Consider the following 16,270-nt stretch of genomic DNA (forward strand, 5'->3'; position numbering starts at 1 on the left):
GCATCCATCCGGGCAATGATGGCACTGATGGAACCCAAGGAAAAATCAGTGCCATGGATGAAAAACATGGACAGCACTGATAGAAACGATGCAGGGAGGATGGTATCAGGGTACCGCGGGGGGAGGGGTACCGATGACATCTAAGAATCCAGGGCAGTCTGAAGGGGGTACCGACGGTAGCAATGGAGCATCGACTGCATGAGGGTACCGAGGAAATCAAAGGACCTGAATCTACAAGGGCCCTGGCGGCAATGGAAACCGTGGAAGTCCCTGTCCCACTAGCGCTAGTAACTCAGCAGAGTGTCACAGAGGGACACTCACAGGCTATGTGAAGCTAACTGAAAAAATAGGGATAGGGAAGGCCACAGTCCGTTGGCAGGCCAGAAAGGTGACAGGAACCGACTGAAAAAACAGGGTATAGTACTCACTGAGCGACGAATAAACGTACGCGGAGGGAGACCCGTGCAGGGAAAAGTGTTTGTGAAGTAAATGTTTGTCTTTCCGTGAGGGAAAAAATGTTAAAATTTCTCACAGAGCTCCTAACCGCTATGCTTACTGCAGAGCGGAAAAAAGAAGAATGAGTGAGACACCTGTGGCTCACAGGAATAACTGCAGGCTGAGCATGCTCAGTGCACTCAGTGTGCCTGTGTCAGTCAAAGCTTTGTAGAAACGTTGACAGAAAAGTTTTCCGTACAGGGTTCCATCCTGTGATTTCACCCATATGTGAGGACTACAATCCTGCTTGTCCTGTGAGAATACTGTATACAATTCTGGAGACCACAAAGGATATAAACAGAATGGAGTCAGTCCAGAGGGTGACTACTAAAATGGTCAGTGGTTTTCGTTCTAAAGCATATGGGGATAGGCTTAAAGATCTAGACATGTATACCTAGAGGAAAAGCGAGATAGGAGAGATAAGAGAGAGACATTCAAATATCTCAAAGGTTTCCATGCACAGGAGCCTTTCTCAATGGAAAGGAGGTTCTAGAATGAGGGGGTCATGAGATGAAGTTGAAAGGGGGTGGATTCAGGAATAATCTTAGGAAATATTTCTGTACAGTGACTGATGCATGGAACAGCCTCCCAGTGGAGGTGGTGGAGACAAAAATAGTATCTGAATTCAAGAAAGCATGGGATAAATACAAGGTATCTCTAAGGAAGTGATGCTAAATTAACTGGACAGATGGGCAGACTGGATGGGCTTTTTCTGCCATCATGTATCTAACAAATAGGGAAATCCATCATTTTATGTACCTCAAGCAAGGGTTACATCTATTTACAAGCTTTGTAGTGCCTTACTATAACAAAGGTTTTCAAGCACCGACTATACAGAACTGTCACAATGCAAAAAATTGTTTTATTTTTTTACAATGTATTCAAGTCAAAGTAAGTTCCTCCCCCTGCAGTACTGTAATGTCAAGCACTTTATTTCCATTGAGTAGCACATCTTTTGTCCTCTTTAAATAACAAATACATGCCTGGTACATGCACTACTGAAGACATTACTGGTCACTAATGAGAAGAAACATGAGTTTCACGTATTCTAAATGGATAATTCTGGGTTTGGGACTTTGCCTCTATTACAAATTTAGGGGCAAGCTCTGGAAATTCCATTGCTTTGCACAGAGTTGTCCAATTGTTTTATTTGTTTCCCAGAGATATCTGCAGTATTTTAGTGGTTTGTACAAAATATAAAATTAAACTACACTTTAACTATATAATAAACCACAAGATCAACTGGATTATTTATATTTACCAATTTCTGAATTAAACTATACTCATGAGCAATTTATTTGCTATAGTGCAGGTTACAATTATTGATTTTATGTATTCTACAAAAAAGTGAGCTAAAGACAAGGACTGTGGTTGGTTCATTTATTTCTGTTTATTAAAAAGGTAGTATAAAACACAACCCCTTTAAGAAACAAAAAAACCCAAGCTATCACAAAGTCTGAAATCATAGTGTTCTTAAATGCTGTCACAGGGCTAGAAATTAAATCTGGGCTAAACATTTTTAAACACTGCTTGTCTGAACAGGCTTTTCTTTTGAGTATTTAAAACTATAGATTCAGCATAAATGCAAAAGGACTAGTGAGACAGGAAGCTCTAAATCAGGGGTGGCCAACTCCAGTCCTCAAGTGCCACAAAAACAGGCCTGGTTTTCAGGATATTCATAATGAATGTGCAAGAGATATAGAAATATCTGTACACAATGAAGGCAATGCATGCAAATCTCTCTCATGCATATTAATTGCAGATACCCTAAAAACCAGACCTCTTAGTGGCTCCTGAGGACCAGAGTTGACCACCCCTGTTTTAAGTCACTTTGCTGCAAGACAACGGTAAATGGAAGTCTGGCACCCATCTCACAAAAAAAGCTTTTTATTTCTGTGATTATTTTTGTGCTTCAGAGTTATTCTTGATATACCAGAAACACCAAACCCTGTATGGTCACCACAAAAATAAAATAAAGCAGAATTCAACCTACTACAAAAACACCATGTGTACTATTGGAGAAAATGCATTTTATGGACTTTATCTTTTCACAATCAGATAAAAAGTAAAATGTAAAAACCGCAGAATTTATCTAAAAGGTTTTGCAATATTATTTATAAAATTGATGTCTGGATACATGTGTAATACTAAATGATTGTAAGTGGTTATTTTACTTCTCATGACATTAAAGAGTGAAGGATATAAGAAGCAAAAGAGTGAACTGTTCCAGTCTGCCATGAGCCATAAAACTATTCCAGTCTTTCATAAAACATACCTACTCAACACAATACACACATTTTCATAAAATGTAGACCCTTTAAAAAAAACAAAAAACAAAACTAAAACTCTAAAAAGACTATTTATTGCAAAATGGCTAGTATCCAGTCTGCAATTAAAATCAAAAACAGAGATAAAACAAGGATCACTGTATAAAATAAAAGGATCTTGAAGCAAAATCTCTCTCAATTATGTTGCAATTTTTTTTTTTAATTGCGTCTTATAATTCACTCCATTCTCTAAAGCTGTTCAACTGTTAAGCCCAGAATGGCATATATTCCATTCCTACACCCTGCACTGATCTGGCATGGTTAGGATATATTGTCATCTCTGTATAAATGTACAAAGATTCCATTCCCTTCCAAAAATACTTGTCCAGAATGTAGTGCATGTGCTCACACAGTACAACACAATGCCAGCTAACTTTACTTCAACAATTTAAGAGCCAGTATCATAAATTCTGAACGGACTTTTATTTTTTTTTCAGTGCAAAACACTAACACCTCAATTCATTTTGCCTGCATAGCAGCAGTGCTCACTAATCAACCAAAATGCCTGAAAGATTAGTACCTTAAGAAACATCACTGTACTAAATATGGTTTGTGTTTAGCATCTCTACATTTTACCAAGAGTGTTATGTCTTCATGTAATGTAAGTTTCTGCCTGTATTTGTTGCATGTTTGATATACTGGATAATATGCTTTAAAACAACAATGCTTGACACACTAACAAGTTGATCCAGTTCTATATGATTATTGTTGACAAGCGAAACTTAGCTAGACCAATGGAAAAATTAACAAGATGGACTTTGCTTTTAGCTCCTGAATGAGAATTCGAAGGTATAGAATTTGTTACAGGACAGTAGCCATCTTGAAGCCCAAAAATCGCATTCACCAGCATGGTTCTCACTATGGCTGTCCTGTGTCTGCTTCATCTTCACTGCCTGTGAGGCTGCTATCTGTTGACTGAGTGTTATCTTCATTGCTGTCTTTCCCATTATCCTCATGCTTGTGATTCTTGTTATTCACATCAATTTCTGCACTGAGCCCTTGTGAATGTTGTTCTCCTGCAGCCAGTCCTTTCCCCAAGGCAGCAGAAGCTGGAACAGCTGCAGTCGCTTGCTTCTCATTTCCAGAACTGCTTATGAAAGTCTCCCATCCCTTAAGCCTTTCTTCCCTTTCTCGTGAAGTCTCTTCAATCTATACATGAATAAAAAACAACACAGTGACAGATAAGGCAACTTAAACATTTTAGGTGCAACTAAAAATATGCATGCTATTTTTTTTTTTTAGATTAGGATTAGCAAACATGCCACAGTTTTATCATAAAAATTACTCAAAAATTGGCTTGTAGAATTACAGATTTTAACACTCATTTTTTTACCAATGGGATAAAAAAATTAGAGAATGCATACTGTGTTTGACTACAATTGGCCTCTTCTAATATAAGGGAGTGCGCAAATGTAGAAAGAAAGAGAAATTGAGTACCATGAAGAGATATGAATACCTGATAATCTGTAACACCATCCCATGCTTCAGCATGTAGCTGTCGACCACCAAACCATCGTCCATGTAGAGCTTGAATGCACTGATCACCTTCTTCTGGCTCCTTGAATGACACAGAGGCCACGCCATCTGGATGCCTCTAGTGAAACCAAATGTATTGGTATAAATTTTTCTATATTGATAAAGTAAATATAAATGCTTATTTTCTTTTCATTATGCTTTGACCTGTCATTCCAATTATCAGTACAGATATACTGATAATTATTTGTGCCCTAATCCAGGACTCCACAAATGTTTGCCCCAAGCAAATAAGGCAAATGTAATTGTGTGTACAAAATTTGGTTTTTAACATTTGCAGACACCAAACTTTGCCTTTGAAAAGGTATACAAGGAGACACCATTCTGTAACCTTCCATCACTACATTTATAAAGGAGCTACACATGGCAGGCCATCTGCTTATTCCTCAGCCCATTCCAAATTCTCTCTGTATTTTTTTTAGGACATAGGCTAATTGCATTTGCTGTGCATCTCTCCTAAGTCCGTTCCCCCCCCCCCAGCTATTTATCACATGTGATGTGCTTGAACAACAGGGAACTGTCCAATACAGTACGAGACCTTGATCAACACTGCCATATTTCCTTTTTTTTTCTTTTTAATTAAAAAAAACATTTTGGACTAGTGAACTTGAAAGAATTTAGATGAACATATAGCTCGATCACTCTGGCATTTCAAGGCTAGTTTCAGTCTAGTTCTCCCATCTCTGACCCCTGCTAGGTTCTACTGGAGAGCATTTTGCACAGCACAATTGTGATAAATTGCAGGAAGACCTTGTGAGACTGGAAAATTGGGCATCCAAATGGCAGATGAAATTTAATGTGGATAAGTGCAAGGTGATGCATATAGGGAAAAATAACCCATGCTATAATTACACAATGTTGGGTTCCATATTAGGTGCTACAACCCAAGAAAGAGATCTAGGCGTCATAGTGGATAACACATTGAAATCATCGGTTCAGTGGGCTGTGGCAATCAAAAAAGCAAACAGAATGTTGGGAATTATTAGAAAGGGAATGGTGAATATAACGGAAAATGTCATAATGCCTCTGTATTGCTCCATGGTGAGACCGCACCTTGAATACTGTCAACAATTCTGGTCGCCGCATCTCAAAAAAGATAAGAAGGTACAGAGAAGGGCTACCAAAATGATAAAGGGAATGGAACAGCTCCCCTATGAGGAAAGGACTTATCAGCTTGGAGAAGAGACGGCTGAGGGGGGATATGATAGAGATGTTTAAAATGATGAGAGGTCTAGAACGGGTAGATGTGAACCGGTTATTTACTCTTTCGGATAGTAGAAAGACTAGGGGGCACTCCGTGAAGTTAGCATGGGGCACATTTAAAACTAATCTGAGAAAGTTCTTTTTTACTCAACGCACAATTAAACTCTGGAATTTGTTGCCAGAGGATGTGGTTAGTGCAGTTAGTATAGCGGTGTTTAAAAAAGGATTGGATAGGTTCTTGGAGGAGAAGTCCATTACCTGCTATTAAGTTCACTTAGAGAATAGCCACTGCCATTAGCAATGGTAACATGGAATAGACTTAGTTTTTGGGTACTTGCCAGGTTCTTATGGCCTGGATTGGCCACTGTTGGAAACAGGATGCTGGGCTTGATGGACCCTTGGTCTGACCCAGTATGGCATTTTCTTATGTTCTTATGTTCACAAAACCCTTTCACCGTACTCAGGCCTTGGTATAATAAGGTGCCATTGGCTGTTTGCATGTTAGTGTATGATTGGACGCATGATTTTCTGCATACAATTTTATTCCCAATGGAACAAGGACTTTAGTCCACAAAAAATGTGCACGCACATTAGCACTCCTTCATGCAAATACCATGTTAATCAAGGAGAAATTACTCCCCAAAGCAGAGAGGTTTGGAAGCTTAACTCATGTTTTCTTGTTGCTGGAAATTTAACTCCTGTCAGAGATGGAGCAAAGTTTCTGGGGCTAGATTTTACCTATGGGGCTAAACCCTGTGTTCAAGTTGCAGGGGTCCTGTACTCAGCATTTAAGCACATAAAACATAATTTATGCACAAATCATGTTTTTCTGCTAGACCAGTCCAGATCCAGCAGATTCTGAACTTGTGTCGAACTGGTGCAGAAAGATATCCTGAGTTCCCAGATCATGGATTTGGGCTTTCTCTGGTGGATTAAGTTTCAGATGTTGGTCTCAGGATGTCAGTCTTCAAAGCTGAATCCCCTGGTAGAGCAGATTAATGGCCCCTACAGTAACAAGATTTTTGGCTTGTTTCCCTGTTAGAACAGAGCCCTGATTGATTCTCCCTCTTAACCTCGGGTTCTACAAGGATCTAGCAGGAACTCTGGGAACTAACAACGCATCCCACTCAGAGGAGAACTTCCCTAGGCAGTCTACTCATTCTGGAGTGGGGTTCATTCCCCCCTTTACCTCTGCCCCCATCCTCAGGTTCTCTTTCTGCTCTAGGCAGCTTTGCTAACAGCTTAAAAAAAGAAAACAAAAGCAGCAAACTCATTCATCATTGTTCGCAGCTAAAATATTTCAACGGTTGCTGGATGAGAGGGGCATTTTGAGTTCAAGCAATCTTTCAGCCTTCTGTCTTTCTGAAGGTGCAACTAGCTGGTATAGGGACCATACTGGAGGGGTGGAGTCACTTGGAGGAAGGGAGGTTGGCCAAATGGGCCCAACATTAAGGTGGAGTACAAGTCAGCCCATTGTACCCACATGGGTGTTTTGTGTTGCTGTGCCAAGTCTATTTCTGACAAGCAGATTGGCTAATCCCAGTCCCCTGTGCACAGGAAAACCTGTAAAGAGGGTGGGGCAAATCACCCCACTATCATAGCTGATCACATTTAGACGGGAGCAGTCATGGCCACCATTTTGCCTGCTTTTACAGTGTTTCTCCTCTGGCTTCTTCTGGGCCAGATTTTCCGTTGTTCAGTTCACTAGAACTTCTGGTGATGTCTCTGGAGGTGGAGAGGCCAGAGATCCTCTCTGGATTCACCTTCCTCTTCCTCAAGGATAGCTTCTGTTAAGATTTTCTTGGCTTGGGTAGTTCTGGGCCTCTCTCTAAGCAGTGTGCAGTGCGAGCCATCCATTGGCTTAAGAAGAGAGCTTCAGCTTTCTGTTCCAGCAGACCATTAAAAAAAAAAAGGTTCTAGGCTATATAGCAAATCTTTAGTCCCGGCTGAGGCTTGTGTCATTCCTGGATCCCCTCCTCTCCAGGCTTGGGATATTCAGTGGGGGGAGAAGATCAAATCTATCAGCTTCCTGATAGATTTGATGGTGAGAGAGAGAGAGAAAAGTTTTTTCTGTGGGAGAGGATTCTTCTGTTAGTAAATTATTTTATAGGGAGATCTCATCCACCTATCTCCTGAAGGTGATCCCATTCTGGAAGGAGTCAGGAGACCTATTATGTTTTTCTTCCCTTCCACAAGAGGTTTAAAAGGGCATGGTCAGTTCGGATTGGGTCTTTTCCATTGAGAGTCTAAAAACCTCTGGTTGTGGACGGCTGTGAAAATTTATTTCAGATTCCTCATGCTGATGCCCCGGCATTGGCTTAACCCACAAGGCAACTATTCCAATGGAAAAGAACATGGTTCTCATGAACCCACAGAATAGAAAGTTTAAATCCATCTGGTAGCAATCCTTCTTTGTTGCAGTTTTGACTGTTTGGGCCTCTATTTGTACAGGTTACACATGGAGAATCCAGAGGCGATCTGGTTGGCTTCTAGGGCTACCTTTTTTGGTGTGCAGTGTATGCTCTTATCCAAATCATATCTTGCTTGGTAGGTTCAATTGTTTTAGCATGGAAGCTGCTATGACTGTGTAATGTGGCGGAAGTCACAGGCTTTAAGGATCTCCAAGCAAGCTTCATGTTCAGAGGCAGTGGCTGTTCAGTAGGATCTAGAGATGCTAGTTAAGTATCTGCTAAAGCCTTAGCCTCAAAAACTCCCAGAGGTTCGAGTTTGTTTGGCCTTCCAGCATAGAAAAGGACGTGGTTACTTCAGGAATGCTAGCGATTCAAGCCAGGGAAGCATTCTTCTTCCCAGGCAAATAAGTATCGAGAGGATGAATCAGTCCTTCATGGAACCAGGAGGTCAAGGAGTCAGGATTTCAGATGCTGCATATTTAGCCCATTGAGGGTCAGTCAGTTCTCTTTGCAGAACTCCTGGTAGATAGTTGGCTTCTGTGGTTTATCAGCAGAGTTGCTTACCTGTAATAGGTATTCTCTGAGGACAGCAGGATGTTAGCTCTCTCACATGGGTGACATCATCAGCTGTAGCCCTGATGTGGAAAACTTATGTCATGGGACCCCAGAAAATGGGAGCGCACCCAGACAGCTGATGGCACCTCACACCGGCTCAAAGCCCATCAAATTCTTCAGTGCAAAAAGGAATGGGATTCCAGTGGAATCGATGCCCTTATTTAACTATGGCCAAAGAGTGAATTCTTTGTTTTTTTCCCTATCATTTTTCATTAGTCTTCCTAGGCATGGCTATAGGAAGGCTAGAGAATTTTCTTTCAACCGTCATCCTGGTGGCTACAGATGGGCCAAGAGGTCCGTCATAATTTAAAGAAATTATCCATGTAAAGATTGCAAAAAATCATCATCATGAAAAGCAAAATGATCACGTTCAAGATCTTGTCCATCCTTATCCTAAACCAGAATCTCTCAATATTGAAAACGGGAATCAGCTCCTCAAAATGGGCAAAAAAAGAAAACCATAAACTCTTTTCAGCCCCAAACTCTCCTTCTGAGCACTGCAAGCCCCTTGGAGATTAGGTAGGCAGACAGTCTCAAAATCTGCTTCTACCCTTGAAGGCTGGATGATACTAACAAAACACGGTCCACCCTGCACTCAGAAAAAAACTTCTTCTGACCTGGAAGAGAACAAAACTATGATTTCTTCCTGCTATCCCTTTGTAGTAGGATGGGAGCCCACCTAGGTTATCCAAAAAGGCAGGCAACCAGTTCTTGACAATGGCAACAGCAATTCCAACTCAAGAAGTACCCAAGAATCGAACTAGGTATGCTTAACTCCAGAATATAAAGGGAAGCAGAGTGAATGGCCATCACCTAGGAAAGATCCAACAATGCAAAAATTCTCCCAGTAGTGAAAAAGAAAGCTGTTTGGTAAGAATGTGAAGCCACCATTACAAAGGTAAGAAATTTGACCATCTGTATCTTTTATTAAAGGAGTTGCATTAGTTTCCTATCATTCCTAGTGTTAGGATTAAGCTTTTTTGTATTTTTTAAAGTATGTTCATTCACAAAAGCTATCTGATTAATTGAGCATACTGCCCTCCTCTAGGGAATTGTTTTTATTTTGAATGACATATCATATTATTTCTAAAGTAAAATGTAAAAAAAATCATTACATTTTAAAAAATAAATGTTTAGTGTACACTATTTGAATTAGTGCACACTATTACAAGTCAAATACTGTGCACCAAATCAAAACAGTATGCACTAAAATAAAAAAATTAAAAGCAAAACAAAACCTAACAAAAACAAAATGAAAAAAAGGGGGAAAAACAAACCAAACCAAAATGAAACAAAAGTTTTATCAATGCACATCTCTACCCTCCTCACATACTTCGGCCATCTCAATTGGATTTGTTATCTATTCTTCCAACAAAAATTAGAGTAGAAGGTACTCATCTATCTTCTTTTAGCTACATGGCTCCATCTCTGTGAAATATGTTGCCTCTTGAATTGAGAGTGGAGAACAACTACTTGAAATTTAATAAGGTACCGAAGGCTTGATTTTTTTGTGTAAGCCTCTGATGACTATGTTTTCTGTTTCTCTTTTTATTGATTATTTTAGATGATATTTTCTGTGGGAACTAGTTCCAGATTTTTTTATTGAATTTATTCAATGATTCTTCTTTTTGTTTTTAGTTTAGCTTTAGTATTAATTAATTTATTTTCATTTTTATTCATGTTATTTGTATTGTTATTTTTATATTGATTTGTGTCAGAATTGTATTATGTTATTTAGTGTGTATTTCTTATATCAATTTGTGTTATTTTGAGGTATACCATTCTAATAATTTTTTTTAATGCTTTTGCATTTAATCATGAATGTCCTGATATTAATCAATCTGTTTTGAATGCAATGGAGTGGGTCTAATTCACTGATGCTGTAAACCATATTTAAACTTGAAAGGATATGTTTAAAAGCCTTCCCACAGGACTGGCCCGGCGACTCAGCGGCAGCATGCAAAAGGACCTGGGGTTGAATCTGAACTCTATTCTTTTAGTCTCTAGGTCAATTGGAATTGGTGATGCTTCAGAGACAGAAGTTATAGCCCCTGAGGAGAGGGTGTCTCGTTCATCTTGTAAGAACAATATCTAGTAGCCACATGCAGAAGTGTAATTAAACAAAGAACACAAGATACTTTATTCTTTGTGTTGCTTGTTCTGAAATTCATTTTCTTAACAATTCAAATTTAAGTATAAATTATGCAATTATGACGGCAGAAGACGACCATACGGCCCATCCAGTCTGCCCAGCAAGCTTTCACAGTTATTTTTCTCATACTTATCTGTTACTCTGACCGCTGAGGTCAGGGCCCTTATTGGTAACTTTTTGGTTCTAATTTTCCTTTCACCCCTGCCATTGATGTAGAGAGCCGTGTTAGAGCTGCATAAAAGTGAAGTATCAAGCCTAAATGGTTAGGGGTAGTAACCGCTGCAATAAGCAAGCTACTCCCACGCTTATTTGTTTACCCAGCCTGTGCAATTTAGTCCTTTTTCTTCATTCCCCCTGCCGCTGAAGCAGTGAGCTGCGCTGTATATGTATTCAAAGTGAAGTATTGGTTCAGGGTAGTAACTGACGCAACAAGCAAGCTTCTCCCATGCTTATTTGTTTTCCCAGACTATGCAATTCAATCCTAGTTGGTAGTTGTCTGACTGTAAATCCTCTTATCTTCATTCTCCCTGTCACAGTCTATTACTCCTAAGCTTTGTTCTAATGCAAGATCTGTCTCTTTTCTGTCTCATGGCCTGGCCCTTGAAAGGGTTCGCTCCCGCAAGAATGGCTATTTTTCAGCAGCGATTTCTGCTTAGCTGAAGACCCGTTGGAATTCAACTTCATTGGTATATATCTAAGTCTGGCACTTCTAAAAGACTGTTGCATAGTTCTGTCTGTTTTGCCTTGCTGAGCAGATGTGCTGTCTAGTCTTCTTTCCTGCAGAGGAGTTTGGTCAAAAGGTTTTCCCTTAATTCCTGACAGTCCAGTTTCTATTTCCCACTTCAGAGAGTCTGGATTCTAGGTGTCTCAGTGATTTTATTTCCAGATATACCTTGAGTCCATCACAGAATTAAACATATTTGTTCCTGGTTCCCCAATGGGATTTTAAAGGTGGATATCTTAAGGTGGATCCTTTCTTTGAGCCAGTTATTCATCTGTTTTGGAAGGATCTTCCTTAAAGATGGTAGTTCTAGTGCCTATATATTTAGCCAGACATGTTGGAGTCACAGAATTTATCTTGGGGAGTGCCTTACCTAAGGTTCTTTGTTGAGTAGATACCTTTTCTTCCTGTTCCGTTCTTCTTGCCCTAAGATGGGTCATTGATTCAAAAGACCAAACATTTTCTTTTCCAATGCTCCCTACGGTGGAATGTTATTGTAAGTGTAGTTCCCTCCACCTCTTGGATGTGCATCCTTTCTTTCTTAGATATCTTTTGGTAACTATACTTTCCAAAGACTAAGGAGAAATTACTACTTACCTGATAATTTCCTTTTCTTTAATATGGATAGGTAGATCCAGAACCAGTGGGTTATGCACCTCTACAAGCACAGACATCAGCCCACCACTATTCTGTGCAAAAGCCAACTGTGGGCAAACTAACAAAAACTTGATTATTAATAGACAACCAATTAAGGGAAAACCTCCAAACCAAAAGGAAGAGCTGGACAGAGATCTGGTTGAAGACATCCATAGGATAGGTAAGAAGGGCGAAGTGGTGATCGTGGGTGACTTCAATATGCCAGATGTAGACTGGAAAATCCCATCTGCAGAAACTAAAAATAGTAGAGCGATAGTGGATGCCATGCAAGTATCTTTGTTCAAACAAATGGTGTTGGAACCCACGAGAGAAGGAGCTATACTCGACTTAGTGCTCACTAATGCAGATAATGTCTCAAATGTCCAGGTGGGCGCCCACCTCAGCAGCAGTGATCATCAAACGGTATGGTTTAATATCACTAAAAGAATAGGGAAAAGAACCACAAAGACCCGAGTTTTACAGTTCAAAAACACAGACTTTGAGGAAATGGGGAAGTACCTGGAGGAAGAACTTAAAGGATGGGAGAACGAGAGAGATGTGGATCAGCAGTGGACCAATCTAAAAGGAGCAATCACCAAGGCAACTGCTCTATATGTTAGAAATGTAAAGAAAAGCAAAAGAAAACTGAAACCTATCTGGTTCTCAAAGGAGGTGGCTGACAAAATTAAAGCTAAAAGAACAGCATTCAAGAAATATAAAGGATCCCAAAGGGAGGAGCACAAAGAATAATATTTGTATCAACTGAGGGAGACAAAGAAATTAATCAAGTTGGCAAAACGTCAAGCAGAAGAGAGGATTGCCAAGGAGATAAAAAATGGTGACAAAACATTTTTCAGATACATCAGCGAAAAGAGAAAGGTCCAAAGTGGTATAGTGAAATTGAAAGGTGGTAATGATCAATGTGTGGAGAGAGACGAAGAAATGGCAGAAATATTAAACAAATACTTCAGCTCTGTGTTCACTAAAGAAGACCCTGGAGAAGGACCATCTCTACACAACAAGAAACTGGAGGGAAGTGGAATAGATGAAAATCCTTTTACAGTAGAAAATGTGTGGGAAGAGCTAAAGAACCTGAAAGTGGACAAAGCCATGGGGCCTGATGGGATTCATCCAAGGATATTGAGGGAGCTCAGAGATGTTCTGGCGGGTCCGCTGTGTGACCTGTTCAATAGATCCCTAGAAACGGGAGTGGTGCCGAGTGATTGGAGAAGAGCAGTGGTGGTCCCGCTTCACAAGAGTGGGAACAGGGAGGAGGCTGGCAACTACAGACCGGTCAGCCTCACTTCGGTGGTGGGAAAAGTAATGGAGTCACTGCTGAAAGAGAGAATAGTGAACTATCTACAGTCTGGAGAATTGATGGACCAGAGGAAGAGTGGTCGAAGATATGGCAGCTGAGATTCAATGCCAAGAAGTGCAAAGTCATGCATATGGGGAGTGGAAACCCGAATGAACTGTAATCGATGGGGGGGGGAAAGGCTGATGTGCATGGAGCAGGAGAGGGACCTTGGTGTGATAGTGTCTAATGATATGAAGTCTGCGAAACAATGCGACAAGGGGAAGATCCTGTCAGACAAATCTGTCAGACAAATCTGATTGACTTTTTTGACTGGGTAACCAAGGAATTGGATCAAGGAAGAGCACTCGATGTCATATACTTGGATTTCAGCAAAGTTTTTGATACGGTTCCGCACAGGAGACTGGTGAATAAAACGAGAAGCTTAGGAGCGAGTGCCGAGGTGGTGACCTGGATTGCAAATTGGTTGACGGACAGAAGACAATGTGTGATGGTAAATGGAACCTTCTCTGAAGAGAGAGCGGTTTTAAGTGGTGTACCGCAAGGATCGGTGTTGGGACCGGTCCTGTTCAATATCTTTGTGAGCGACATTGCGGACGGGATAGAAGGTAAGGTTTGTCTTTTTGCGGATGACACTAAGATCTGCAACAGAGTGGACACGCCGGAAGGAGTGGAGAGAATGAGACGGGATCTAAGGAAACTGGAAGAGTGGTCGAAGATATGGCAGCTGAGATTCAATGCCAAGAAGTGCAAAGTCATGCATATGGGGAGTGGAAACCCGAATGAACTGTATTCGATGGGGGGGGGAAAGGCTGATGTGCATGGAGCAGGAGAGGGACCTTGGGGTGATAGTGTCTAATGATATGAAGTCTGCGAAACAATGCGACAAGGCGATAGCAAAAGCCAGAAGAATGCTGGGCTGCATAGAGAGAGGAATATCGAGTATGAAAAGGGAAGTGATTATTCCCTTGTACAGGTCCCTTGGTGAGGCCTCACCTGGAGTACTGTGTTCAGTTCTGGAGACCGTATCTACAAAGAGACAAAGACAAGATGGAAGCGGTACAGAGAAGGGCGACCAGGAAGGTGGAGGACCTTCATCGGATGACGTACGAGGAGATATTGAAGAATCTGAATATGTACACCCTGGAGGAAAGGAGGAGCAGGGGTGATATGATTCAGACTTTCAGATACTTAAAAAACTTTAATGATCCAAAGACAACGACAAACCTTTTCCGTAGGAAAAAAATCAGCAGAACCAGAGGTCACGAGCTGAGGCTCCGGGGAGGAAGACTAAGAACCAATGTCAGGAAGTATTTCTTCACAGAAAGGGTGGTGGATGCCTGGAATGCCCTTCCGGAGGAAGTGGTGAAGTCTAAAACTGTGAAGGACTTCAAAGGGGCGTGGGATAAACACTGTGGATCCATCAAGTCTAGTGGGCATAAATAAAGAGGAGGCAGCAAAACACTGCACGGAGCGGCAGTAGCCACAGAGGCATTCACGGAGCGGGATGCCAGTGGCCAGTAGTTGGTGTTCCACCTTCAGGCAGCAAAACACTGCACGGAGCGGCAGTAGCCACAGAGGCATTCACGGAGCGGGATGCCAGTGGCCAGTGGTTGGTGTTCCGCCTTCACAGAGGGCTGCCATCTCCAAATAAAACTAAAACAAGAAACAAACAAACAAAGCAGGGGTGGGTAGGAGTATAGGGCAGGGGTGTGGCCTGCTTGTTGCGGCGGTTGCTACCCCTGGTTGAGCTGGATGTTCACTGGGATGCGGATACAGCGCTGCTCTCTGCAGGGTGGAGGGGTGGAAGGGAGTTGGGGCCGGAGGGTGCTGGAAGCTCTCTGCATGGTGGAGGGGTAGAAGGGAGTTGGGGCCGGAGGGTGCTGGAAGCCAATAGTGATGGGTGGGAGGGAGAAAAAGGGTGGAGGGAGAAAAAGGGTGGGAAAATAAATAAATAAATGGATGAACTGCGTGGCTTGCTGGGCAGACTGGATGGGCCGTTTGGTCTTCTTCTGCCATCATTTCTATGTTTCATTTCATTTCTATGTAATTGAGCTCTCAGCTAACAGGAAATACTGAGCTTAGACAATGAGGGTAATAACACTAATCTAGGGACTGGATTGACACTTACCAGTAAATCCTGAAACACGCAGCCACGCAGAAGGACAACAGCACAATCATCCGGCAGCCAAGGGTGGGAAGGTGGATCCACCTATCTATATTAAAGAAAAGGAAATTATCAGGTAAGTAGTAATTTCACCTCTCTTAGCACCTGGCTAGGTGGATCCAGAACCAGTCAGATGTACTAAAGCTACTCCTGAACAGGGCAGGAGGCTGCCCGTGGTCCGATCAACACCGCACTTGTGAAGGCTGCGTCCTCCCGGGCCTGCACTTCCAGGGAGTAGTGCCTGGAAAAGGTATGTAAGGAGGACCACATTGCTGTCTCCCATTGAGATTTGCTGAGCTGCAATCTAATCTCCGCCCATGATACTGCCTGAGCTCTCATGGAATGAGCCCTAAACTGACTAGGCAACTGCTGCTCAGCATCCACATCCATGGCTTACAGCCCCGGCTCACTCTGTTTATTCTCACTATGGTGTATAAGCAGCCAGTCCATTTTCCTGAGAAGCTCAGAAACCTCTAAATACCTCAAGATATGCCTCTTGATATCCAAGGACCATAACAGGCAATATTCCTCCACATTTCTCATCCTGTCCAGAGTGTGCAGGGAAACTGATTGATTCAAGTGAAAATCTGAGACCACTTTTGGCAATAAAGATGGGACAGTATCAGTTGCAGCCGGTTCCTGGCAAAACAATGCCTACAGTTCAGAGACTCTAGGCGCAGAACAAATTGCCACAA

At 41.6% G+C, this 16,270-nt stretch overlaps 1 protein-coding gene across 2 annotated transcripts in view; it reads right to left on the reverse strand.

Moving 5' to 3' along the window:
* Window positions 1-1,337: 1,337 nt before the first annotated feature.
* Window positions 1,338-16,270, reverse strand: part of HTATSF1 (HIV-1 Tat specific factor 1) — a 227,408-nt gene continuing 212,475 nt past the window's right edge. For both annotated transcript variants that reach the window (XM_029607811.1, XM_029607810.1), the window contains 2 exons: window positions 4,279-4,416; window positions 1,338-3,971 (listed from right to left, as the gene is read on the reverse strand). In XM_029607811.1, coding sequence (XP_029463671.1) covers window positions 3,681-3,971; window positions 4,279-4,416 — 429 coding nt within the window. In that variant the 3' untranslated portion in view covers window positions 1,338-3,680. The remainder of the gene's footprint in view (window positions 3,972-4,278; window positions 4,417-16,270) is intronic.

This window comes from Rhinatrema bivittatum, chromosome 6, assembly GCF_901001135.1.
Source record: "Rhinatrema bivittatum chromosome 6, aRhiBiv1.1, whole genome shotgun sequence".
NCBI classification, from domain to species: domain Eukaryota; kingdom Metazoa; phylum Chordata; class Amphibia; order Gymnophiona; family Rhinatrematidae; genus Rhinatrema; species Rhinatrema bivittatum.